The sequence below is a fragment of the Corapipo altera genome, unplaced genomic scaffold, assembly GCF_003945725.1.
Source record: "Corapipo altera isolate COAL_440 unplaced genomic scaffold, ASM394572v1 22, whole genome shotgun sequence".
Taxonomy (NCBI): Eukaryota; Metazoa; Chordata; class Aves; order Passeriformes; family Pipridae; genus Corapipo; species Corapipo altera.
Genome location: NW_020884886.1, coordinates 2,897,670 through 2,925,624, shown reverse-complemented (window position 1 = coordinate 2,925,624; position 27,955 = coordinate 2,897,670). Strand labels below are relative to the sequence as shown.

Sequence of the window (27,955 nt, the reverse complement as noted above, 5' to 3'; positions counted from 1 at the left end):
AGTACTATGCTAAGATAGGCAAAAATGCCTGCTAAAGCACAATGTGGTGAAGGCACCATGACTTAGAATTCCTGTAGGCTAAGAGGTAGCAGGAACAATTCCAGTTATCTGCACTGCCAGTGGAGCTTGGAATACAAATGATCTTCTAGAAGCTATTTAATATGTTCTGTTTATTGGGATAGTTTCTTCTGTCTTGTGGAACAGAGATTGGAATCCTTCCTTTTAGTCCAACCAGTGACACGCTGGTTAGATAATTTGTAAATGTAATTGTAGAAACCAGTTGTTGTGTTGTGTCCATCCCCTCAGCCCCACCCCAAGAATTTTTTCCGAGTAAGGTCAATTTCATGATACAAAATACAAATGTTCAAATGAATATATGAATGTTCAGTTGCATTTCAGTACACAGGCAAAAAGGAAATTGTATGATTGGAAGGGAAAGTGTGGGTTTTTTCTTAATTTGGAGATAGTTTACCAGACTTTTCAAGGCCGAAGTACCATTTAACTGTGGAACTGCTAGAGTGTTTTAGTAGAAAAAGATCTAGATGAGCTAGTTATAATATTTTTCCTGAAAAACATCTTGTTCTATTTATCTGAAAGTTGGTTGGGTACATTTTTAATGGATGTTGGGAGGTTGAATGTGTATTTTATTGGTCTACAGTGATGGTTAGGGGGTGTGGGGGTAAGGGTTGAGTAGCTTGAACATTCAGTACAAAGGTTATTCTTTCACAGATTTCTTGCTAGGAGTTATTTCTGTAGCTTTACTGGAAGCTACTGAATACTTTGAATTTTTATTCATCTACTTCCTTTATAATTTCATGTGCAAGGTGTTTGGATCTACCTGCATAAAACTATACATTGTTTGTTTCTGCATCACCTGTATTCTGTTCATAACTTAGCTTCCATATGTCCACTGTGTTATCTGTGTTTCCAAGACATTTATTTCTAAGACAGTGGTGTGGAAATTTAAACTGTGAAGTATTTAAATACATCTTTTACTGTTGTGATATTGCATGTAATAGTTTAGTTATATCCTTCTAAGTGTATGCATGATTTGTACTCAGGCTTGCTATAATGATTTTTATTTTTAATATAATTTGGGGAATGTTTAAATTTCTGGTTTTTACTGTATTGAGGAAGAAGTTTCAAATATGCAGTCCATGCTAATGTCACTTGTGTCTGTAACTTTCTAGGCCTTATTCTAGAAAGGATTGCATATGAAAAGTTATATTCTGCAAAAAAACCTCGTTAATAAATAAAAATAAATTGTAACAGGGCTGAAATCTGAATAGTTTTGTGTTCTTTTTATAGCTTTTAAAAGTCTTCCTGTAGTTAGTATTAAATTTGTCAAAGGAACAAGGTCTGCTGGATAGAGTGCTGGGCTAGGACTGAGGAAAGAACCTGCAGTTTGCTATCACTGAGCGAAGTCAAGTGAATAGTTTCATTTTAATGTGCCTGTGTTTAAAGTGTTATATAGAAAGGAGTAGCTGTTATGCCTTCAGTATTTTCTTAAATTGTGTGAGTATGGGTTTTCTGTTGTTTTTATGGTTTGAATAGATGGACTGGCTTGGTTGTAGAAGAATTCTGAAGGGAGATGCAGTTACATTGCAGATGAGATTTTGCATATATAGACTGTGGAAAAAGGTACAGAGAGAGAGAGAAGGGAATAAGAGACTAGGGGTACCTGAAGGCCAGAAAAAATAAAGCAACCTGTCATAAGATGGTATAGTCTTAACATCAGAGCAGCAGAGCAGAGTTGCAAGATGCGTAAACTGTGCAGGGTTATTCCAGGTAGTGTTGCCTAGTCGGGACTTGGATTGAGATAGTAATCTTCAACAGTAAAGTGGGAAAACATACACAGATTGATTCAAGAAATTATTTTGGTCATTTAACATGTGGCATATGTACTTTTTAAGAAAAGAAAGTGTTTTATTAGTCTAAAGAAAAAAGTCTGCTTGAAGCATCACTAAGAAAGAAATCAGTAATGCGTATTGCTGCTATTGGATGAGTAATTAATCCTCACTAGGTCCTTGAGACCCTGTAATTTGTTATTATAAACTTGAAACAAATTTGAAGACTGTGGCTGAATGGAAGTACAACTTTAAAACATTGCATTGTATTTAGGACACTGGGGTATCCTGAAAGAAATGGAGCCAGCTTCCAGTGATTTGTCTGGTTGATAGCTTTACTTTTGAAACTTCTGGAAAAACTTTTACCGTTTCGTGATATTTTAATTCTGATGTCTGAAGATTTTGAGCTAATGACCATTACCAATTAGCTAAAGATTGCTGTTGAGTGAATTCCTGTTCTCCTGGTGCTGTCTTCTGGGGTAGAAGTTCACTCTGCTGCATATTCAACTCTTGCACTTGACAGCGAAACTGAGTTACCTTTAGTAATTTTGTTTTATTAATGTTTTTATAGCTGTTTTGATGGAAGGCATGTTGAACTGTGTGAGGTGGCAAAAGTTTTAAAATGTCTCCATAAGTTCAAATATGAGTTTAATTGTCACATGTAGTTCATTTTTCCACCAGCCTCTCTGAACAGAATATCTTACCAGCTTCAGAGAAACCTCAGAGTTCCAGTTTTTAGTAACTTTGTTCTTGAATTGTGAAAGAAATGCCTTGGTTAACAATACAGTAACTTCCTTGAAGAGAAGTAATGTAATGCTGACCTGCTGTTTTTGTAAGAAGTTTTGTGGTTGTGATAGCTTAATATTTTGCATTTTAGGCAAATGACAGCTTTCCAGTTCTCATTTGAAGTAGCAAACAGCAAATGTATTATTTTAAGAACAGTATTAAACTGTCTTACCTATTCAGGTTTTTTTTAGAAGGTAGCATTTTTAGGCAATATACTTCATCATAGAAGTAGAGATATAAGATGACAACAAAAATCACCAATGTTTTAATGGAAAAGGACATCCTGGTTGTTTTACAACACAAACTGAACAAACAATGCCTATGCAAATGCATTCAAATGCTAAAATATAAATTATTTCATGTGACTTGCTATTCTGTTCAAAATAGCAGAGTATCTTACTTCAGATCTCAATTTCATAAATATATAGAATTCAATTTACTAATATTTGGGAATAAAAATTAGAGGTGATAGAAGTGCAGGAGAAAAACACTTGAAGCCATTTCCTTTGTAGGCCTGCTGTATTGTCTGTACTGTAAAGTCAGTATCTTCTCTACTGGTTAAGTTATAGAGCTTGCAAATTCAGCTCGTCAGAACTCTTTGCATTTACTGAGCCTCTTGTGGCTGACACATCTTGTATGTTTTTACATGGTTATTAATGAAAACATTGTCTATATGTGACTTCCAACTGAGTTATGGTAACCTGTTTTTTATTGAAAGAACTGTTGAAAAGACTATATGGTTAGGCAAAGATGCATTTGTTTTTAAACCCTTCATGAGGCTATTTCAAGCTTTTCAAAAAGATAGTAATTAACTCCCTGAATTACAGAGAAAGTATAGAAAACTTCAATAGTAAGTATTCAGAAAAGATCTTCAGAGAAATTAAAGAAACTAATAAACCAAAGCAAAATGTATAGTGTGGTCATTGTCTAGTTAGATGTTTATATACAGCTGGGTTATTAACTTTGGAAGTATAAATAGCAGGACAAATACCGTAGCCTTTAAATGAGCACTGGTGGTTGGATCTCTGGCATTCACAATTCATTCTGCTTTTCCTTTCCTGACTGAAAGATGCAATGTATGCCTAAAAGTAAATTGTATATTAACTGAAATAAATCCTGTGTGGCTGCACTACAAGAGTGGGCACTGGGCTACTTGGTGCTGCAGCAGTGTTCCAGCTGACGTGAATAGCACTGAATATTTTATCAGGGTGGCCCCACTGGTGGCCTGGGGGATGATTCCATCTGGTGGCTGCCTGAGCCTTGGAAGAGTCCCCAACACTGCTGTGGCACAGTGGTGCTGTGTCTGTACACTGAGGTGTTCAAAACTGGAGGCAGATCTGTTTTAATGCACGCACAAGAACCTTGCTGCTTGGGCCTCCAAGCCATTGGCATCCCACGTGGGAAGGGAGTTCAAACACAGGCAGATAGCTGTTGGTAACAGATAGTTTGAACTGCTCTAAAAGTTGAGTAAGACATCAGGAGGGCAGGAAGGAGAGATATAGCTTTTGATAAATAGTGTCCCTGTGAAGATTCTCATGGGACTGAACAGAAAAGACTGTAACTATCTCCTCCTTGAAGTATGATCTAGACAAATATTTCTCCCAGGATCTCTCAGGCCCAGTAGCAGTCAGTCCATCCAGGTGATCTCTGTGTGTAATAGGCTTGAGGGAAGCAGGGGAGAGCAAGATGCTTGTCACTGCCCTTGCTCTGGTATGCTGATAAAATCCGTGGTTTTAAACTGACCAACTTAAATCATAGCATTGTCTTCAATGGTAAAAAGAAATTTAACAGGACAGTCTGAAACCTGATGTCAGTGGTACTGAAATTACGCTGATGGTTGGGGAATACTGTAGAGTATGAGGTGAGTTTTTGAGGTGCACACGTGTCACCTTCTTCAGTAACACTCTTTCCCTTGGATTCTCCACACTTGGGTGATCCATCCCATTCTAGGCCAGTTCCAGTGCAATGCCTGCCTCTCTCAGCAAAACTGAAGCAACCAGTAATTTCTTTGTCGTCTCCAGGCTACTGTTACAGTGGAATTCTGTTTGTGCTTTTTGAAGACTGGTCCACCAAAAATGAATTTTTTTCCATTTGGAACAAGCTGATGCAGTTCGTCCCTGCAACCACACAGTGGGTGTGTTAAGTGCAAGGACAAAAGGGTGAGAACACGGAAGGGAGGATGAGAGAAACAGCAGAACGTCTTGTCCTCTCGTGGTGGCAGCGGCGTTGCCGTTCGCGTTACACCAACTCGCCTTTGAGTCAGCCACATAGGTTTCTCTGTCAAGATGCTGCTGCTGTTCTCCTGCAAGTTAGTTATTGGTGGTATAAAAACCATCACTTCTGGTTTTTGCAAACTGGTATTTGTGCCGGCAGTAGTAGTAATTCCTTCAAATTTTGTCAGTTATGTGCAGCATTCGTTTTAAGTTAATTTTTAATGTGAGGAATATTTACTTAAATTCCTTTTCATTAGATACTGATTTGTATTTTTAAACTTATAAAAAATACCATGCATACATGTACATTTTTATTTTTTCAGATAGAATTTAAAAAAAAATGTAATCATGTTTAAATAAAATGTAGTCACATTTAAATAAAGTAAAATTTAGTTCAAACACTTGTATGGACAGTAACAAACTAAACTGGAAAAAAAGTTTCTCGTGTCAGTTTATGTTTGTTGTTTTTTAATAATAAAATAGAATTATTAGGACTGTATTGGTAGCTGGATAACCTTTTGGATAAATTTGTGCTAAAATAATGTCATTGTTGCCATTGTTAATGGCAGTTGGGCATTTGAAAATAGTGAAGCAGTATTTCACTCCTCTAGATTCAGACAATTGACAGATATTTTTCCATTTCTTAAATCTGATCAATAAAGGTGTTTTTAACAATTTTAAGTCCTTCTTAAATTAATTAGCAAAATTCTTTGAGATAAAATTCCTTGGGTTGGGGGCTTGCAGGTTACAGATGTGCGGTACTTAATCTGGTACAATTGCACAACAAACTGTGCTACTGCTGTGGTTTATTTGTCATGTGTTATTTTGTCAGAAATGCTCTGAGCTCCATTATGTTTATTGATATAAAACTGGTGGCTACATGCTGCATAACAAAGGGTTTTTTTAATGCATCTTTAATATTGAGTCTTGACCTCCTGAAACAGTTTCTTGAATGAGCTGTGAAACTTGCCAACTATTAGGGGCTTATTAACTATTTTTTTTTCAGTTATATCATGTGTACTGAAGGACTACCTCATAAGTCCCCACTATGCAGAGATGCTTTTTCACAAGTCTGCTATATGTAGTAAGAACCCTTCCAAAAGAGTCTGTTTATGAAGCCCCTTTCAAACCTTATAATTCTATGAAGTGATGAAATTTTGGGATGTAGTGGACATAGTATGCTGTGACTGTTCTTCACAGTGTGTGTAGGTTTTGCTGCTAGTCATGCTTTTTCAAAACCCTTTCTGTCTTGATATTTTTTCTTACAAGTTTTGCATTATCCAACTTATATAATTTATTTGTTTTGCAAAAGTGAAGAATAAACAGTTTACTGAGAATTTGAGGTCTTTGATATACAACTGAACCCTCAGTGCAGGTGTCTCACCTGCTAATCCTGCAGTCCATTAACAGTCGTTTCCCAGGGCTCAGGTTTTGCTCTCTGACAGGATTGATGTTTTGACATCTTGTAACAAAGTTCATGGATGTTAATGATGTGCAGCCCTGTGAGTGGATCAGCTAATTGAACTCCTCCAGCTACTGGTTTTTGAAGTGTCGTTCTTGTATGATGGTGAACATGAATGTTTTATAAGAACAGCTGTACTGGTTCAGACAAAGGCTTTGACAAATCCAGCACTTGTCTGCAACAGCATCTGTAAGGGAGCAGTTAGGGACAAAAAAGAACAGGGAGGGTGCATGTGTGTGTGATACCTCTCCTAAATACTCCCTCTGCCTCCCGCTATTTTCATTCCAGGGGATTTCCTGACCCTGATGTGGTTTGTCTAGTTGGAAACTCTCGAGGGATCTCTCTTATTCAATTACCACTGAAGCCCATCTAATTTTTTTTATTTGAGTCTTCAATATCTCTTGACAAGTTACTCTAGTAGTTGTTGTGCAAAGTTTTGTATGTAGCTCTTATTAACTCATTGGTACTTTTTATTAATAAAGACCAGACATTTAACAGTCAGTTTCTGTCCGTGGAGAGACATGTTATCTTTGATATTACAGGACCAGGTTTGCATGTTCTGTACAGTATGCATGCAAAACATTAATTCACTGACACAAAAATGACTTCAGTTTTGTTCTGTGATTTGTTCTTTTGACTACTACTGAGTTTGAGCTTATAGTACCATGAAATATCTAACATACTACTTAGGAAATAGATCCTGGGATTAATAGTCAGCTCACAACACATTGATTTATGCATTAATAGCATCAGGTGGTTATTCCCCCTGTGTCTCATTTCAAGTTTACCTATGCTGAATTTTGTTTGCCTTTTTGTTGCCCAATCCAATTTCAAAAGGTCCTTCTGCATTTTTTCAGTTACTTTGTGCTCACTATCCCTGATCTCTTGCTGTCCTTTGACACCCTTTGCCACCTTGCTAACTGTGTCACCCATCTCATCTTCCAGGAATTTATCAGGTAATGTGGGTCCCAGTGCAGAATCCTTCAGAACTGTGCTGGTGACTCCCCCAGTGTCATCTTGATTATGTCTCTGTTTTTTTCCTTTGCTAACCTAAGTAACTGAGGCTTATATGGTAGCTCTTCAATCCTTGGAGTAATTCCATTAAGCTTTTATACAGGATTAACAGCTTCAGATTTTCATTTGGATAAGTGTTATGAAAATAAGCTTGCAGATTTGCAAGGAAAAAAAATGCTGCAGTAACAGCCACACACTGGTTTCTATCTGCCCTGTGGGTTCTCTAACTTGAATTAAGCTAGAACTGTAAGCCCAGCCTTGTTAGACGTCAGTCCACTACTGAACATATATCCATTAAAAGTAAGACTCTATCACTGTTGCACTTCTTGGTAATGCTTCTTGAAAAAGGTGGCTCTCTATATATCTAAAAGTAAATTTACAGAGCTGCTTTTGTGCTTTAGACCACTTTTAGTTCTTTGATTCCTGCCGGGTGTTTAATCTGTGTTTCTCGTAGCAGGGCAATGCTTCTGAAGCTTTGTGGTAGGACTTGTCTGAACTGAGATGGAGAGAGAGCCATAAACATTATCGTATTTTTTTTGGTTTAGAGTAGTGCTTCAGTGCCTTGGTCACGAATCAAGCCCGTGCTCCACTGTTTATTGTGCAATAACATCAGACTTTGCCAGTGCATAAAAAAGTTGTCCTTGCTCTGAAGATTATACAGCCAAATTTCTTAGATTATCAAGGAATGTGGTTAAAAAATAACAACTTCTCTTACTTCTGAAATCACACGTCCTTTAAATGCCATGTGAAATTTATTAAGGACACAGATTCTATTGTTTGCTAGACTTTAAATAGGCTTTGTTTCTGGGCTTTGACAGTGCCTTCCCCAGTGTGTGGCCACTCGGTTTGTATGTTAAGGATTTGTTGATTTTTTTTTTTTTTCACGGAAAGAAACAAAAGAAATTATGGTAAAATTGCAGAGTCTCCCATAATATAGAAGAACAGTTTGGACTTATGTTGCCATCATATGATGTGGTCATACTTTTGATTATCAGTCTTCTAAAGGGAACTAAAATTTACTGGGGTGTGTGATTTTAGTACGTTGTTGCGCAAGCTTGATAACATTTTACTTTGATTTATACTAATTAGGATTTGCATATTTATTCCTACCTTTAGTTGTCAGGGAGAGGAAGGATTGTTTGCTTTTATTACAACCATTCTGGGAAAAAATGCTACTTTGAAAAAACTTTCCTGATTTAAATACATGGATACTTACATCGACATTTAAAAAAAAAAGTATATAATTTTTTTTCTCTGTTCAGTGAATAATTGTCATACGTAGTCAAAGACCATAGTGGAGGTCAAAAACTTTTGAAATGAGAGCTGTTAATTGTAAACTATGTAATGTACTGGTATATTTCAAAGAATAATAAAGGAAACTTTGTATAAAACAGCAGTTTCAACTTAACTATTGTGTGAGAATGTGTTTGGTGTAATTGTTAACATGTAGCAGGAGGCAGAATGAAGCACTGGAAACACAGATTCCCTTTTGGGAATGGAAGGAAGGAAAAAGGTACCATCTATAGCATTATCCAAGAGATCAGCTTCTCTGTAGTAATATATCAAAATGTATAAGAGTAAGTTTGAGTCTACAGAGAATTATTTGCAGATTATGCAAATTAGCAGTATATTAGTTTTCAACTTCCTTCAATATGTAATCCAGTAAGATTTTTTTTTTCTACTGAGAGTGTAGATCCCAGTGTAGTGAATTTAAGCCTGCAGACAATTTACTTCCTTTTTAAGTTACCTTTGATGATCTCCAAGACATCATCTGTGGACCTTTAGTGCACCTGAAAGGACATTTTTAAGGGGTATAGTTTTTACGCTCTTATTCCAATATTTTCCGTTACTTTAAAAGTTGATAGTAGGTATATCTTTAAGAAAATTTGAAAGCTTGTTAAAACATTAATTCTTTTTTCATTTACAAAACATGTTTGTTTAGGACCTTGCTGTGTGGATACACAATTTTCAGAGGTCTCTTGGTGCTGATGAAATACAGATGAGGTTACCTTAGATTAATTCAGTGGGTTTTGTGGTTTGGCTTTGGTTACTGTTTTGTAAGGTTAGAAATAATTTGGGGAAAAAAAAAAAGAAGTTACTTTTAAACACCTTAAAATAACTTTTTTTTTTTTTTTTTTAAATTAAAGGGAATATGGAGGCAAAAAGCTGTTCAAGATACTGAATTAACTTGCTCGGCATCAGCTTTTAGTCAATGTTTCTGTTGATAGTCTGATATGGATAGTTCCACACCCTAGCACTTTCTGGGTGTGCTTGTATCAAGCTTCATTGAAGAGTGGTTTCCTTGCACCTTTCTTCTACTGTGCTCCTTGGTAATCTCTGTGACTTTACACTGCCATGCTGTGTTCCACAGACACAACTCTCACAAGAAGCTGTTTGTGTTGCTCTGATTATTGTGGTACCAAGACATTTTTTTTTTAAACCCATTCTATGCATTTGCTATGACAATACCCCTATTTAATTTTATTTAGGACAAAGACTAGGATTATTTAGTCTTCATGAAAGGTTATTTACCGCGCAAGAGCAAGTCTGTTGTAGAGGACAAACCTGGAGTGTTCCAGCTTCGGTTTCTGTGCCATTGATCCTCCTTTCTGTTGCTTGCTGTAGGTTATTTAAAATTGCTGTTTTACTGTACCTAGATCTCAGGAGACTAAAGCTTTGTTGTTGTCTTCTGCTGTCTGTTGTAGATCAAAAGAATGTTTAGTGACTATCACACTGAATAGAATTTTGAGAAATACATCTATTCTAAGAAAATCTAAGTTGAAAAATCCTAGTGTTTACACAATATTGTATTCTCATTCCTTTACAAGACACTTCATAAATTGGCTCTTGTGCCTCTAGTGGTTAAGCTGTTGACAGTTTATCTACTGTGACCTTGTAAGGTCATTGATTAGTATTGCAAAAACTGAAGGTTACTTAAAAGGAAAAAATATACTAGGAAGTGAAGTAAATAGAAATTATTTTGATATAATAATGTACTTTTTACTTTGTGCTTGTAAATAAAAAGTAGTTTTCACAAACTTTTTATAGAAATGTGTACATTTTTATTTGGTGATTCTAATTATAAGGTATGTCCCTCTATTGTATTTTATAACTGGAAATTAAGAATTCTTTCTAACTTAGGAGTTAAAATAACTAGCCTTGCACTAATTATTTAGGCTGTGAAGTGCTCCCCCTGTTCAGATTAGCCCTGGCCATTGTTTGGGATGGAGAAAGTTATTTATAGTGAGACAGTGAAAAAGATTTAAAAGGGATAATAACTCATTTGTCAGAAAATGTTATCTCTAAAATCAAGCTTCTCATCTATCAGTAGAAATGTTTAGTCCTTCAGTGACTTACATTAATTTGATATGAAAAGTCTCTCTCTAGTACTGGCATGGGAAAATACTCAGTTTGTATAAAATTTTGTTAATTATAAAACAGAATGGAAATGTTTAAGGCTTTCTCTAAAACAAAGTACTTGAGAGATGTAAAATGAGAACACTCAAATATTATTTAGGAAATTTGTATATATTTTGTAAATGAATGTTAAAATAGGTAATTGAATATGATATTTAAAAAAGCTGGACTATAATATTTGAACATTTTAAAAATTTTGTTGTCCAATTTCTTAATTCCTCTTATAACCTGTCTCTCTGTTGCTGTCTCTTCCCTCTCCTCCTAATAAAAGCAAGATGCACTTTAACTGAAGTCAATCACATTTTGTTAGCCTAGATCTCAACAACTGAGTTTCTCAAATGGCTCACATAAATAAGTGTTAAGATAGAAAAGAGAGGCCACATTATCATCTCATTCACGGAAAAGCTGAAGCATAAGCTCGGTCCTTACTAGGTGTTAAAGAGCTTAACAATGTGTCAAAGTTTTGATTGAAGTGACATAGTATCCAGAAGCTTTGCAATATTGTAGCATCAGAATGGTTTGGGTTGAAAGGAATCTTTCAAGATCATCAATTCTCACTTCTGTGGGCAGGGACATCTTTCACTAGATGAGGTTGCACAAAGCCCTGCCCAACCTGACCTTGAGTAGTTGAAATAGATTATCTGCAACTTCTCTGGACAAGTCGTTCAGTGTCTCACCACCTTCATTGTTGAAAATGTCTTCCTCATGTCCAATCTAAATCTACCAGTTTTCAGTTTAAAACCCTGTCACTAGAGCCCCTCATAAAAAGTCTGTTCCCATTTTTGTTACAAGCCCCCATAAAGTTCCCTCAGGACCTGTGGGTGTATGTCATCACGTCTTATCGACTCTTGCACCTTTAGGTTCCTTAAGTAGTCTCAGACCTGACCTTTTCCTGCAGTAGATGGTTCTTTATTCTCCCAGTCCCTGCCTTTGCCTCCTTTGCCTGGGGCAGTGTGTCTGGAGCACTTGCTGGTGAAGAGCAAGACAGAAAAAATCATTGAATACTTCAGCCTTCTCCATGTCCTGGGTAACTATGTTTCCCATTTCCTTCCAGAGAAGGTCCCTTTTATCACTGATGTACCTATAGAAACTTTTCTTGTCGCCCTTGATGTCTGTGGTCAGATTTAATTCTGTCAGGGCTTTAGCTTTCCTAACCGCTTGGACAATTCCTGGCTGCTTGGACAATTTCTCTGTATTCCTCCCAAGCTACCTGTCCTTGTTTCCACCCTCTGTAGGCTTCCTTTTTCTGTTTGTGTTTGTCCAACAGCTTCTTGTTCATCCACACAGATGCCGGGTGTTTTTCCCTGACTTCCTTTGGTAGGCATGTGTTGCTACTGAACTTGGAGGAGGTGATCCTTGAGTATTAAGGAGTTTTCTTGGGCCCCTCTTTTCTCCAGGGATTCTACCAAGCAGATCCCTGAAGAAGCCAAACTGCTCTGCTTAAGTCCAGGGTAATGAGCTTGCTGTGCGCCCTCCTTGCTGCCCTAAGGATCTTGAACTCCACTGTTTCATGGTCACTGCAGCCCAGGCTGCCCTTGAGCTTCATGTTCCCCATGAGCCCCTTCTGTTTGGGGAGAGCAAGACCCAGCATAGCACCTCTCCTTGTTGGCTCCTGTATAGCTTGGGAAAGGAAGTTATTATCACCTTCCAGGGACCTTCTGGTCCTGGATTGTTTATGCCCTCCTGTTTTGTCCCCCTAACAGATTTTGGGGTGGTTGAAGTCCCCCATGAGGACCAGGGCTTGTGAACAGGAGATTGTTCCTGTCTGTCTATAGAGGGCCTCATCCACTCCTTCTTCGGTTGGGTGGCATGTAGCAGACCCCACTGTAATGTCACCTGTCCCTGCCCTCCCTTTATTCCTGACCCATAGCCTTAGTTGGCGCTGTGCACTGCAGTGAATCACTGACATAGAGGGTAACATCCCCTCCTTGTCACCCCTGCCTGTCCTTCCTAAAGACCTTGTATCCTTCCATTCCAACACTCCAGTCATAGGAGTTGTCCCACCACATCTTAGTGATGCTGGGAAGATGACAGCCCTGTGTGCATGTGCACGTCTCTAACTTCTTTTTCATTGCCTGTGCAATAGAGGCATTTAGGTTGGGCTCCCAATGAAGCCAACTTAGTGGCTGGAGTGGCAGGAATTCCTTTGTGCGTTCTTCAGATGCTCTCCTGCTGACCTACGATCCCTCTCCAGGCTCTGAGCATCTCTTGCTGGCTCTGGCATCAAACTGGTAGCAGTGGGATGGATTGAGGCTCCCCTTCCCCAGCAACTTCAGTTTAAAGCTGTCTCCTCCATCTCAGCAAGCCTGTGATGCTCTTCCCTTTTTCCACCAGTCCCCAGTAGACCAGGGAGACCTGCTGAATCAGAACAAACTAATTTCTCATTCAGTCACTTTCTCACTTTTTTTTTTTTAATTGGATTTTCTTCCCTGTCCTTTCATAATTCATTTTTCCGGTGGAACTCTGTGGCAGAAAGTTGTTCATTTCTTGAACATTAAGGTAGTTCTGGTTGATGTCTCAAACAAGACAAATGAAATGTGTCAGTTTTCCCATATGTTTGAGACGCGGGGCTTGGGGGGCTGACTCTGACTGTGGCATTGACTCAGGGAGAGTGTTCATGACGTGCTGTGATGTGGAGAGCACAAAGGACAAAATAGGTCTTGGAGTGGAATGCTGTCCTTCAACAGTTAGGATAGTAAGGACTTCTTAAGAGTTTGGACTTGTGGGTTTTGGGTTTGGACTATCTTGGTCACAATATTAGACTTTTCTCATACTTTCTGTTCTTTAATTTTGTGGTGAAGCAGTAACCTCCTGGACCTTGCAGGATGTTTCTATTTACTGTTATTTGTGCTTGCTTACGAGATTGTGACTAATGCAGGCACGTTGCTGACAAAGATGAATACCCTTTCTCAAAGTACACACTGCCACCAGAGAAGAAAGGTCACTTCAGCAGAGCGTAGGGATTTGTGAACTCGTAGCAGCTGATCCTAATGGATTTCTTTTTGGTGATGTTGCAATTGACTCAGTAAAGATCTGGAATATAGAGTTGTACCTGGGTGGTGGTGCAAAGTCAGCTCCTAAAAACTGCCATCTTTTGTTGTGTCGACATGTATCAACTTTCAATTTTCTTTTGCCACGTAACACATGCTGTCCCCATGAAATGTTTCCCACAGTATGTAGTTTATATGGTTATATTAGGTGATGTCTGCTTTGAGTGTGTTGGTTATCTTGCAGTGGGGTTGAAACAAAATAGTAGATTTTGCTTAGATACATCAGTCTTTTTTCTTTCCTTTTGGAGGAGGGATATTTCCTGCTAGGATTTGAGCCTTGTTTTCTCTTGCTGAGAGAAGCTGGAGAGGAGAGAGAAGGCCTACACAAATGCCAGATTGGCATGTGGTTGATGTGCAGACCAATCCAGAAATGCCTTTTTTGGACTGTTGTCTTCTGCGTTAGAGAGCAGAATGTGCTGACGTGTGTGGTGCTTGCACCTTCTGCCCCTTACTTATCGAGATTGATTTGGGACTGTGGGTGGTGTAAGTCTTAGTTTGTCTATTTTAGGATATGGTTTAGAGTGTAAGCTCTCAGGTAAGACAGGTGTATGCTTTGTGTAAAGAGTGTTAAATGTTAATTCTGGCATGGGTAAATTATGTTCTGCTCATATTTTTAAAGTTATTCCAGGGATTTATATTTTTATAAGGACAGATTTTGGATGATAAAATGTTTTGGTGCCCTGAATCAAGGCAAATAATCAAAACTAAAAAAAAAAAACCACAAAAAACAAACCACCAAGAAACCTGAACCTGAAGGTATTTAGTGGTAGGATTTATGAAACTCCTGGCCAGATGAATTTCATAAACTCAGTGTTTTATAAGCATGACACTTTTTTCTATTCTGGAAGTGAGAATCACTGCAAAACAGTAGGATTATATTGTCTTCTAGTGATGCAAAATATGCAGACACTCTTTATTCAAACTTACATAGATTTTTTTTTTTAATCAAAGTGGGTTTTTCAGCTGATAAAGTGATAAAATCTCAGCTTTCTCATAAAGCTGGGTCAAACATATATTTCAGTCAGCAGATTAGTTGTGAAATCTTTGATGAAAGAGTCTGTCTTCCTGCATTAAAAAGTACATTTTCTAAAAGTCACTTTTAAACTTGAAATAATTCCTGTCACTCTTCAAAATAACTCTGAGTAGATGTATTTTGTATTTGGAGTAAGCAGTATGTGAATGACTGCTTTCTACTTCGGGTGGTTTTTTTCACTGTTTAATATTATTCATGTATGGATACATATTATCACAACTTATCATTTTTTCCTCTTTATAGGTCCTGCTGGGGACTTGCATCTGGCCTCAATGTGAAATTAAGGTAGAAAAACACATCTACATATGTGTTTGCTATTAGGATTTAGTTTATTCACTGGTCATGCCTGAAGAGTGATGTTCGTCTCTAGACGGCTAACTGCCAGGAAATATAAATGATTGTCCTAGAAGTCAAGCCTCTCTCCTATTTACTGGAGTGAAAATCACCTCCAGATATCGTCGGAAAATCAACTGCAGAAAATGCTTCACGTTATAAGGATGCCAACCACCTAGATTCATGCGCCCTATCTGTACAGTTGTTGTGGATGGTTTGCCATCTGAAAGCTCCTCAAGCTCTTATCCAGGCCCTGTATCTGTTTCTGAAATGTCTCTGCTACATGCTTTGGGTCCAGTGCAGACCTGGCTGGGACAAGAGCTAGAGAAGTGTGGCATTGATGCCATGATTTATACTCGGTATGTCCTCAGTCTTCTGCTGCATGATAGCTATGACTACGACCTGCAGGAACAGGTATTTACATATTTTAGATGTTGTCCAGTGAAAGTGAGTTTTTGTATCAGTTATGTTTTGTGTATTATACCTTGGTATGCCTCAGATGGGGGGGTGGTTGTCTTTAAGTGTGTGGGTGGAAGGGGGGTATAAACCACAGGGGAGTCAAATTTGATGGGTGAACTGAGATTAAGGTAGTAAGGTCGCTGTATGAGCAATTACATGGAACAAAGTTTTCACATTGTTACAGTTGATACCAGAATTATTAACACTGGAATGTTCTGTATCGTAAAGGAAGACCTTCACTGCTCGTGATTATAAGGTTAATTTAATATTGGAACATCAGTAAACTAATGTAATTCTTGTGAACTGTGTGTCAAATTGCTCTGCTCCACAGTAGTTTGTAGACCTGCCCCTCATCACTTCTCCTGGATTTCATCTTGTGCTATTTTCAGTAAAGAATTAAAAAAAAAAAAAATCACTTTTTTTTTTTAGTATTCAGGTATTTTAATTACATTATTGTACATGCATTATTCATCTCTTCTAAATCATGTTAATGCTGATAAAAGGCATGCAAGAGAGTTGTTCTGTAATTCAGAAAGGGCAGAGAAAAGTGAAACTGTGTATCAGATGGGCACAGCTCACAGTGCTTCCTTCTGCATTTATTGCTGTGGATTTTGTATGACCCTGCAACATACTCTTCAGTCTTGATTTCATCTCTTTTTTTATTTCTCTCTTTTTTTTTTTAATTTCTCCAGATCATGAACCTGTTTCAAATACTTTTAATAGTGGAGTTTTGTAGATACAGGGCTCAGGGAAGTTATGGTGTTTTTAAGAAGGGGTGGTGATGCTGTTCTCATAGGCTTTGTCTTGGAAGGTGGTTGTGATGACAGTGGGAAAGAGGGAAAGCAAATACCTGTTATTTGGTGGCTTAATTATTAGTTCTTTTTTGTTGCTGTTGTTTTGGTTATACCTCACACATTACTACCAAACTGCTTCAGAACTTTCATTGTCTTTTAGTTTATCTTTTTAAAAATCCAGCAAAAGTAGGGCAGGGTATTATGAAATAGATGTAAATGTAAGTGAAGCAGAAAAAACTTCATACTGCCAGTTTTTGAACTCTTAGCAACCATTACTGTGCATAAAGGCCTTCATGCCTCCATTGTACAAACCAGAAAACTTTATATGTAAAAGTTTTTTTGGTTCAAAAGTTTATCTGGCAGCAGTGGATGTCACCAGGAACAACCCCATGATTAATAATAATAATGTGAAAAAAAAAAACCAAACAGTGTAAGCACTTTTTAGAATGTACCTTAACATTTAGGTCTTGGTCAGACATGAATAGCTGTATTTTTGAAGGTCACAGAAAAAGGTTACAAAATCTGTTTGAAAGGAGTGTGTGGGATGAGGATGGAAAAAAAGAAACCAAGTGAAACCGCATCAGAACTTGAGGAGGTTTACAGATAGCCCTGTGGCCTTGGGGAAAAATGAAGACATGTTTCTTTTCAGTCCATTTTAGAGCACAGTCATAACTGTGAAGTTGCTACTGTGATAATTTCAAATTACTGAAGTGCCAAAATTAGTTTTCTTTTTATCAGGCTTTGCAAGAAGCAGGGTAACTGTATTATGAGAACCTCATTCTGTTTATTTCTCGTTTCGATACCTTAACTGGATCCTTTGTGGGTTTGATAACAGAGCTTTAAGGAATGTGTCTGTTCTTTTTCCAAGTTGGTTATCTAATGAGCCAAAGGGAGAAGAATACCACATGCTGGCAGGGTAGCCAAAACCCGTGTTGCTGAGCGGGTGCTGTGGTACCCGTGTACAGGATGTCTTCTGAACGACATCGAGCTTTGAACCTGGTAGTTTCTTTTCCATCTTCTCCAATTTGATCCTGTTTATAACATAGTTTTACTGCATTTGTTCACCCTACTTCAAATTACTATTTTCTAAGTTTTGAGACCTAATATCAGTTTAGTTTTGGGATGATATTCTGCAGTAATGATTGGATGCATCTGTTGTGAAACATACTGCTACCTAATTGCTTTCTCAAATAGCTTAGTCTTTAAAGCCTGCAAGTACAAATATCTTATAGGGAAAATTGAGGAATCTTAAAACACACTGTTGTTCTGTTACTTATTTTATTATTTATTTTTAAATTTATTTTTATTTTACTTATTTCCTACTGTTTCTTTGTATGATCTGACATTTTAAAATTAGTTTTGGTTTATTTAAGTCATTCGGAAACAAGAAAATTTATACTCTAAAACATGTTTACATCTAAGCAATTTCAGTCCAATTTTGATGATGAGTACAATTTTAGGACAAAGGGAAAAAACAAATACTAGTGTTGTTTACAAATAGAAATCAGGGAATAGAGCAGCAGTTAAATACCTAAACAAGAAATAATTTAGGAGTAAAGTATTTAGAGTTGCTGAGCTCCTTTAACTCAGATTAATTCTCATCATAAATTTGGTTCTTGGCATCTCAGGATTTTTTTTCTCCCATACAATTCCTTTAATTCTTTAGAAAGAATTTCCAGGGAAAGAACTGTTTTCAATAGTGTGCTTATTGCAATGATTTCTCTCCAGCTTAGAGGACAGCTACAAAGAGGCACTCTCTTCACATGGAGTCACATGGAGAAGACAAGGGAAAATGGGTATAGGTTGCAGTGGGTGCAGTTTCATCTTGATATGAAAATGTTTTTCTTTTTGTTGTTTCTTTTATAGTGAGAACAATCATTCAGTGGAACAACCTCCTCAGGAACGTGGTAGAGTCCCCATTGCTGGAGGTTTTTGAGACACAGTAGGACATGTGCTGGATAGTCTTGTGTAGGCTCTTTCCCTTGAAAGGGTAGACCAGACGATTTTTCGAGGTCCCTTCCAGCCTGGGCTGTTCTGTGATTCTGTGAATCTTTGCTTTTAGAACTCTGTTTTTGTAGGGAGTGAGTAGCCATCCCTTTTTCCTCAAAGTACAACAATGACTTCTATTTTGAGCAGGTTAGAAGGAATGCATGTTCTCACAATGGGATTACACATATGAGCAATCCATTGCAATTTGCTTTTTTTGGGGGTGCTAATGATGAAGAGGGCAGATTTAGGAAGTCTTATGGATACTGTCATTTTCATTAGAAATGCTGAAAACTCAAGTTAAGATGGTCATGACAATCTTTCCACCTCGGAATGTTGATGACATCATTAGCACGATGTTAGTTGCTTCAGGGAACCTCCTTCAGTGCTTTTTTTGTAGTGTTCTGGTGTCATCAGCTGTAGCAGACAAATGGAACTCTGAAGTCCTGAACTGAGGTTCTGTCAGGTAAGTACAAAAAGATTTAATATAAAAAAATGAGTGAAAAAACAATTCCCAGCCTTACCAGGCATACCCAGGTGTTTAAGATATCAGTGTTGTGCCATGAGTCACTTCTGTTTACATTTAAAGTAAGAATTTCAAAAGAATATGGGAGTCTTGATTAACTAGGTCTTCAGGGTTATTTTTGAGAATAAGCAGGGTGTCCCTTTCTGGTTTGTTAGTAATATTTAATAGGTGGGTTTTGGTCTTGATTCTGATGCAGACTTCTGTGGCTTCCTCCAGTATTATCTGTCTCTGGGCAGTGTGCTAGTTTGATGTGTGGATAGAAGATAAGATTAAGGAAGGAGGGGGAGGTTGTGTTGTGTGGGTTTTTTTCTCCCCCCCCCCCCCTTTTTTTTTTTTTTTGTATGTGTGTGAGTCTGTGGTTTTTTTGGAGTTGTGGGGGTTTTTCTTGTTGTTTTTGTTTTGGGTTTTTTTTGGGTTTGGTTTGGTTTTTTTGGTTGGTTTTTGTTTGTTTGTTTGTTTTGGTTTGATTTTGGGCTTTGCTTGTGTTTTGTTTGGTTTTATTAGTAGTGTTAATTCCATGCCTAGCCCAATTAGAAATATCTGTGCTGGGTATCATTACATGGATTCAGGCTCAGTATCACAAAATGTTAGATCAGTAAGTCACAAATTTCCAGAGAGTTTTTGCAAGTACAGGAAACATAAATGAAAGTAAACCCCTAATTCACTGCAACCAAATCTTACTGGAAGGTTTGCAGTTTCTATTCTGATTCATTGGCTTAAACTGTAATATTTATTAATATATTGGGAAAATTTACAAGCAAGTATGTTTTGCCCAACTGTGTCTCAAAGGACTAGAGAGCTTTCAAGGAAAGAAACTTGTTAATGATAAATTGCACTATGGTACCAAGATCTTCAGGTCTGCTATGGTTATACATATGTTATACATACCTGTGAAGAATTACTGTAACATCCTCTAAATACACACACTTTTAATGTTTGTTGGGGTTTTTGTTTTGCTTTGTTTTTAAATACTCAAGGACTGAAGGTAACTTAGTCATTGTTGGCATTTAGAGCACAATTGTTATTCAAGCCAGACTTGCTACTTTTGGGAATGAGTCTAAAAGCTTATAATGTGAAAATTCTTAAAGAGTCCTTCATTCTTAGTGTGTACACTTTTTTCCTTTTTTTTTTTTTCCACTCCTGCTTTTTGTTAGCAGCAATGATATTGCTGGTGGGAGGGTTTAAGAAGGCAGAAGGAGGAGGCTCTTTGAGATTTTTTTTTTCCCCAGTGTTGACAGATGGATTAGAGTATACAAAAACAGTATGAATTGGGTTTGCATATTTTCCTTGATTTTTGTGATACACTTCATAGAAATAGTTTGAGACATTTTGTGGCTAGTTAGTTTAGGTTTGTCATATCAGAAGACAAGTAAGGACTTCAGTCATAGTTTTGCCCTTTTTTTTTACTATAAACGAATATGTGCTTGCTTACAAAATTTCTAGAGAACATGATTCTCAAATTGATTTACACATATATTTGATGTCTACGTGATAGAATTTACTAAAGAAGTCTGTTGAACCATGTTATATAACATTCATTATTTAGGTGTGTTAGGGTTTTTTGTTTATGTGATTTGAGGCCTATCAATGGTGTCTGTCCAAAATGCTTACAAACCACTGGTATTTTGTTCTGAGGTAGATGACCTTTTAGTTGCTTTTCGTCCATTAAGAAAAAATCTCATAAAATTGATATGTATTTACAGACTGTTTAATGTAAGTAAAGTGCATAATGTTTCTGTTAAGTATATGTGCTTTCATCTTTTCATTTTATGACTGAATTTTCTTACTTTGGAATAAAGTATAAATTAAGGAAAAAAAAAATGAAATTACTGACAAATTTTTATCTTTTGGGAACCCACAGAATTGCTGTTGGTGGACATCTCAAGATTGTGAGACAGCCTTTTGACTTCACACTAGATTGATTTTTAATCAGAATACCTTACTCTTACTTTCCTAGTGGAAGATTTCTGATTATTGTTTAAATGCTAATTAAAAGTATATTTGTAGATGCATGTGTTCTCAAACCAGTTTTGTGATACAGTAAATATTATGTTAAGTTAATATAATTTGTGTGAAGCAGAAGGCATTGCCTTAAAATATATTGTGTGAAACATTATTTAATTGAATTTTATTTGTACAGTATTAAAATCAGTGTTCTGTGTTGTATCTTTCATAAACTATTTGTAAGCCTAGCTGATCTTGACTGTAACAAATTTATGGTTTAGACATGTTGACTTGTGCCTGTAGATTGTTCTCTCTTTAGAAGGGATAGAGCCTTTATTTAAAAAAAAAAAAAAACCCAAACCCAAAAGCTAGACACTCTGTGAGATAAAGACTTTGTTTGTAAGCCTTTGGTCATGCAGCAGGAAGGTCTAAATGCATTTGCTATGCATACTTTCCATATCAAGTGTCTTCTGTTGCTTTTGATCTACTTCTTTCAACTCATTTCTGGAAGTTCACTTTTTTTTTCCTGACTCTCAAAAATAAAAATCCTAAAAAAGAAAAAAAAAAAATTAAAAAAGGTAGTATTTTCTTAACTCCGAATTAAGTAGCTGTTGTACTACAAACCGTGTTCTTTTGTGACCAGGATGAGATTTTTGCTTTTGATTTTTCAGTTTTTAGCAAGGAGGCTTTTATTCTGAAAGACTAATTATTTGCAGACTGATTCAAAGTAGTTCCATTCAGGTAATCTTTTACATGAAGGCATAAAAAGTCTTCCGAATCATAGCTACGCTTCTGCTGACTTTGGTCACAGTTTTTGCTCTTACTTTTTCATCATTAGTACTTAAATATTTATAGTCCAAAGTGTAGTTTTCTTTCTTACGTTAAGAGAATAACAGCAGTGGAAGAGAGACCTCAGCCCATGCTTGATACATTTTAGGGCTTTACCCTGTGGTTTTATCTCCGTAAATTCTTTTGGCCCATCCCTCTGAGCTGGGATGGGGATTTCATTGCCAGCTTTTACTCTGCATTAGGCTGGCATGTGCTGATGACACAGGACACTTTGGTGACCATACTTGTGATGGACTTGTAGGTTCCCAGATCCAGTCAAATGTGGGATGTTTGTTCTCCTGTTATCCCATATTAACCCAGTAGAGGGACCTAATGTCTGGATTTAAATGCTACTAAAAGATATCAGTTTTACACATATATATTTTGGGGGGAAGAGGGTGTGGGGTTTTGTGTGCATTCTGAAGTGAAAATCGCATCCATAACCTGAAGATAGGAGGTGAAATGAGGATTAGTTCCTCTGTACTACACTAACCTCGTTATTCAGTGTCAGTCTGGCTGCTATGCCTATGTAAGAAAAAATTGACAGTGCTGCTTCTGGTATAATTACACCTGTTCTTTTATCGTCCTGAAGAAATAGCTTTGGGTCATTCAAACACAAATTTTCTTAACGCATTACAATGTGCAGAGTGAGTTCAGTTACAGCAGGGAAGTGCTGTGTGACTGCTGCACACGTGTCAGTAAATTTCAAAGTTTACCAGCAACATGTAGCAGTAAATGTCTTGAATGCAAAGTGTTTTCACTTTAGTTTGTGTTACTGCTTATTAATACAAAAACTAAACTATTTTCTAAAAGCTCAGGTAGCTAAAAAGTTTATAGAGGAAAACTTAGCTATGGTCCTGCCCTCCATCCCTTTCTAGGAAGGAGGTACTCTAACTGGGGACTATGTAATTAAAACTCTGAGAAGTAATTTTTATGGTGCAGTATTAATTTTGTGAGAAAAACTGATTGGATGTGTATTCCTCATCAGTTAAGCAGAAGAGAATGACTGAAGGGGCTTTACTGTAAAAGCACATTCCTCACAAAACTTACTTATTAATTTTAGTTGGCATTTGACTGGTTAGTTATGTGATAACTGATCTGTTCTGTATTTCTCTGGTGATTGACAGATAGGTCAGAGACAGATTTGGAGTGTCATGGCCTATGCATTTGTATTCTTATCCTGTTTTGTGGGTGGGAATTGTTGTGGCAGGGATTGGAGCTGAGCAGTAGGCTCTCAGGGGCATTGTATTTGCATGGACTGCACAGGTTTCAGGGTAATCAGCTTCAGCTTATTTGTTAGTGCAGAAGAGAAGCATTTGTTCTCAAGGACTGTGGTTATCTGAGAAACTTGTATTTTCAAGCTCTCTTCCGTGTTTGTGTTGGTGGGAGTGATCATGTTGAACTGTTCCTTCCTTTATTGTTAAACTATGACTACTGATGTATTCTCACAAAGGCTTACATAGTGCAAAGCAGAGATACAAGCTCAAGTGCCAGGCTGGTGAGTCCTCCCAACAGTCAGGATTTATTTGCAGCCATCTCTGTGCTGATACAACTGTACTGTTTGGGGTTCTGGGGTGAGCTGAGAACCTCCTTAGTGTTCTTGGTGTATAGACCATTGTGACAGTTCACTTGCCACGTTTCTCCAAGCATGGATGTATGCTGCCTATATTCTCTGAGATGAGATGATTACAGTGGTCTGTGATGCGTGTCACACAACTTTAGTTCTAAATCCAAGAGAGCAGCCATAAACATGTCCCTTTCAGGCACCTTGACTCTGTAGTGGCAGTTTCTCTTGAGTTTTTGTCTTTTCTGCTATGTAGGTCAGACCTGTAAGTAAAATGATGTCTTTATAGCTGTAGCTATAGCCTTGCTAAATTTGCTTCTTTTCTGCTTTAGTGGGAAAAGTCTAAAGGCAGCCTGCTCAACAAACATAAGATTTCAGCAGATGCAGCATTTGCATGTTCTCTCATTCTTGTGAGTGGGTGTGACAAATTTCTTCTGCCTGGTTTTAACCTAGAGTTACTTCTAATTAGTGAATATCACATAGACTACCCTTCCAAGTTGGTAGGATTATAAGCAAGAGTTTTTAATTGACGGAAACTCGGATTACAGGATTTTATACTTAGGTTGATTAATTTTGATAGGTGGAGTTCTTCCCTGCCTGCCATCAGTCCCAAATACCGTGATGACCTTGAGGTCGCAGTAGTTCATGATGTGATCTGATACAGTATCAGCTGTTCTGTTACAGTCCAGCTGCAAAGGATGGTAAAGTTCCAGTTGCAGCAACTGGGAAAGAGGTGGTTGTACTGACCAGACATCATGGCTGGGCTTCGCAAACGAAGATCTGGGGAGGGCTCTACCCACGTTTGTTACAAGCACGCTGGTGGCTAAAAAGGCCAATCTGAGATAGACACGTCCTGTTGCAAAAGGCAAAGCAGAAGGACTCCTTAGGCGGTATATTCTGCAAGACACGATTCTTTCTGTGTTGTCTTTTCTCCTCAAGAGTGATCCTGCATGCTTTCTCAAAAGCATCAGCAGCGTTATAGATGGTGTGTCTCCAGGCCTCCCGATTGGAGACCAGAGTAGACAGTTCCCTGGCTTTTCACTAAAAGTCTAAGATGAATTCTTTCCCTGGTAATACCTAGATTTGGAGTAATTATCTAACATTAAAGAATGGTTCCCAGTCCTCTCTATTCTGTGGTAGCATGGTTTTTATCATGGAGAAAACTTGTGCTGCTCTCTGAAGAACCTGCTCGTTGTCTGCAGAACCTCTTGTTGCATTTTTTTGGGGGGAAAATAAGCTGAATTTGAGCTACTGTTTCTTGTGTTTTCTTCTGACCTATCTTTCCCATTTCTCTTTGTCTCAGTCTGAGGCAGCCTGTAAGGAATGTATAAGCTGATCCTGGCCCATCAGACCTTTCGCAATAATTATAGCGAATTTTCTTATAAAAAGGTGTCCATCCCTGTGGCTTTAAGCAATGTATGAGAGTTCTTCCTGAATCTCAGTTTAGCAGAAGCATTTTTTCAGGGGAGATCACTGAATGTATTTATGTGTTCTGCTTGTTGAATAATCCTAAAGGTGAAATATGCTTGTGATCTATTGCAGTTTTCCCCAGATTCTCAATTGTGACATCCTAGGGACAGTGAGGTCTTATTCCATTTTGGATACACTTTGTCATGGAACCATTGAATGGTTTGGTTTGGAAGGGACCTTAAAGATCATCTGGTTCCAACCCCCCTGCCATGGGTGGGGACACCGTCCACTAGACCAGGTTGCTCAGAGCCTCATCCATCCTGGCCTTCAACACTTCCAGGGATGGGGTATCCACAATTTTTCTGTGCAACCTTTTCCACTACATACCCTTGTCAAAAGTCCCTCCCCAACTCTCCTATAAGCCCTTTAGATACTGGTTAGTGCTGTAAGGTCCCTCTAGAGTCTTCTCCAGGGTGAACAACCCCAACTCTATCAGCCTGTCTTCATAGGAAAGGTGCTCTGGCCCTCCTGTGGAGTCGCTTCTGTGGGTCCATGTCCTTCTCGTGTTGGGGGCTCCAGAGCTGGACACAGCACTCCAGGTGGAGTCTCATGAGAGTGGAGCAAGGGGCAGAATCACCTCCCTGGACCTGCTGGCCACACTACTTTTGATGCAGCCCAGGACACGGCTGGCTTTCTGTGCTGTGAGAGCACATTGCTGGCTCATGCTGAGCTTCTCATCAAGCAACATCCCTGAGTCCTTCTTGGGGCAATTCCAAATCCATTCTCTGCCCAGCCTGTGTTTCTGTTTGGAATTGCCCCAACCCGGTGCAGCACCTTGCACTTGGCCTTGTTGACCTTCATGAGGTTTGCAAGTTTGCACAGACTCATCTCCCAGGCCTGTCAAGGTCTCTCTGGATGATGGTATCCCTTCTCTCCAGCGTGCTGACCGCACCACACAGCTTGGTGTTCTGAGCAGACTTGCTGAGGGAATACTCAATGCCACTGTCCATGTTGCCAATGAAGATGTTAAACAGCACTGGTACCAATACAGACCCAGGGCAATGGCATCTGTCACTGTTCTCCCCTTGGACATCAAGCCATTGACTGCAGCTCTTTGAGTGTGACCACTGAGTGGTTCTTCTGTCAAATCCATGTCTTTCCAGTTTAGAGACAAGGATGTCGTGTGGGAAAGTGTCACTAGCGTTGCACAAGTCCAGGTAGATGATGCCATTTGTTCTTCCCTTACCCATCAGTGTTTTTACCCTGCTGTAGAAGGCCACCAGATTTTTCAGGCATGATCTGCTCTTGGTGCAGCCATGTTGGCTGTCACCAGTCACCTCTTTATTTCCCACGTGCCTTAATACAGTTTCCAGGAGGATCTGCTTCATGATCTTGCCAGACACAGGGGTGAGACTGACTGGCTTGTAGTTCAGAGAGTCTTCCTTTTCTTCTTTTTTAAAAATAGGGGTTATGTTTCCCTTTCTAATGTTGCCATTTATGTGAACTATGAGCTGATTTGCCATTTATGTAGAGTGTGAGCTGCATAATGATTTTATGTCAGTCTTATTGCAAGATAGCACATTTTTTCCTACAGAAGGTAGATATTTCTTATTACAGCAAATGAAAGAAGAATCACTACCAAACTTGCTTTTCTTTTGCTTCTCCAGTTTCTTGGCAATGTAGAGGGAAGTGGTAGAATTGCTGCTTTTGCATAGTTGAATAGGATAAATGATTTCAAAATCTCTTTCTAAAATTAGTGCCTGTATCTTAATTCAGGGTTGAATTAAACACTCAAAAACTTGGTTTTATTCAGTATCCAGGTGGCATTGGCTTTTAGTCGATATTTATTTAATTGGGTGGTCATCCCCTAAAAATTAAGGTACAGGTTGTTTGGTTTAAATATTTGAATTTTATAAGCCAAATTTTAGTTTTTCTTTTGTGTGTATGCACACTCTTTAAATCTGTAAGTTTGGAGTAGCATTGCTTTTGTGAAATGTTCAGTGACCACTGAACAGAATTGCGAAAATTCAAAGTTATGGTGGAGCTCTTGCATTAAAATGAGCATTATCTTATGGTCTCTAGTTCTGTTAGGAAACAAGGCAAATGAAGGTATCTAATAAGTGAAGAGAGCAGAATTCTGTAGTGATTCTTTCCACGTGGAGGAACTGGTTTACTTGCTTTTATGCATACAAAATGTTTTGTCAAACTGCTTTCTTGCCTGTTTGTCATGGACTTAATACTTTCCAGTCTTAAGGGTAAACCTACTGATGGGCTCCTGACCACTGCAGACAAAGAGATGGGAAAAAAAAGAAGGGAGAAAAGTCAAGAGGCTGATTTCAACACTTGAAACTACTGGATTGTCAGTCTTTTTTTTTTTCCTTTGGTCAATTTAGTCATCATGAAAGCAGAGTTTCACTCTTTGTCTCAATTCTACAAACTCACTCTCTAGGGTGTATGACATAAATTTCTGTAAGCATGAAAGTTCTTGCTGCTCTGCTGACAGACAGCTAGTAAAGCTGCTCTGCAGAGGGGATCTGTAATGTACCAGTACAAAGGAAAGCTTTGTTGGCATAGAGAAAACAAAGTACTTTAATATATAGCATTTCGAGAATGTTTTCCTGCTGTAGATGTTGTCTTAATGAACTTTCCACTTAAAACCAGAATAAATTGCTTGCACACATTTGCTGGTTTGCCTGGATTTTCATTTTGAGTAGCATATTCCAAATGGGTCCATTTGGATAAGCAGGACAGGCTTTTGGAGCTGGTGGGGGATAGGTGGTTCTCATCAGTTTGTTTGCTTTCACATGAATACTGGAAAGAGTTAGAGTGCTCTGTAGCCTCATGGTCTATAAAGAAATACATAAATTACAATTTTGGAAAAGACTTATATAAATTTATTTTTTAAAAGTGAAATGTAGATGTGCAGAGAGTCTCTTGAACCTATTTTCCGATAATTTTTTTCTTATTTTTTCTATCATTCCTTTTTGTTAGTCCTTCTAATAACAGAACAATAGCCTGTTCAAATTTCTTGTTTTAAATGAATCACTGGCACCTTGCACAAGTATAAGGAAAAACAGAGTGACTGTGGCTTTTTGTTCTTTCAGCACCAAGTGCAATTCTCCAGTTTTGGTGCTCAAATAAGACTTTAAGAAGTAAATTCAACAAATTGCTCTACTCCTTCTTGGTGGACTCAGTCACGTGAAGTCACAAACGAGAGCCCTTCAGTGGCTGATTCTGAAGATGATTGGTCTCTCCCTGCTCCCTTTTTTCCCATCTTTTTCCTTGATTG

The 27,955-nt window shown here is 38.0% G+C and overlaps 1 protein-coding gene across 2 annotated transcripts in view; it reads left to right on the top strand.

The window, feature by feature from the left end:
* Positions 1-27,955, top strand: part of KIAA0232 (KIAA0232 ortholog) — a 66,845-nt gene that overhangs the window by 3,040 nt on the left and 35,850 nt on the right. Inside the window, exon 2 of one of the 2 annotated variants that reach the window (XM_027642994.1) lies at positions 15,066-15,569. In XM_027642994.1, coding sequence (XP_027498795.1) covers positions 15,339-15,569 — 231 coding nt within the window. In that variant the 5' untranslated portion in view covers positions 15,066-15,338. Of the gene's footprint in view, positions 1-15,065; positions 15,570-17,359; positions 17,408-27,955 lie in introns of those variants that run through there. The other variant, XM_027642995.1, reaches the window with a different exon arrangement.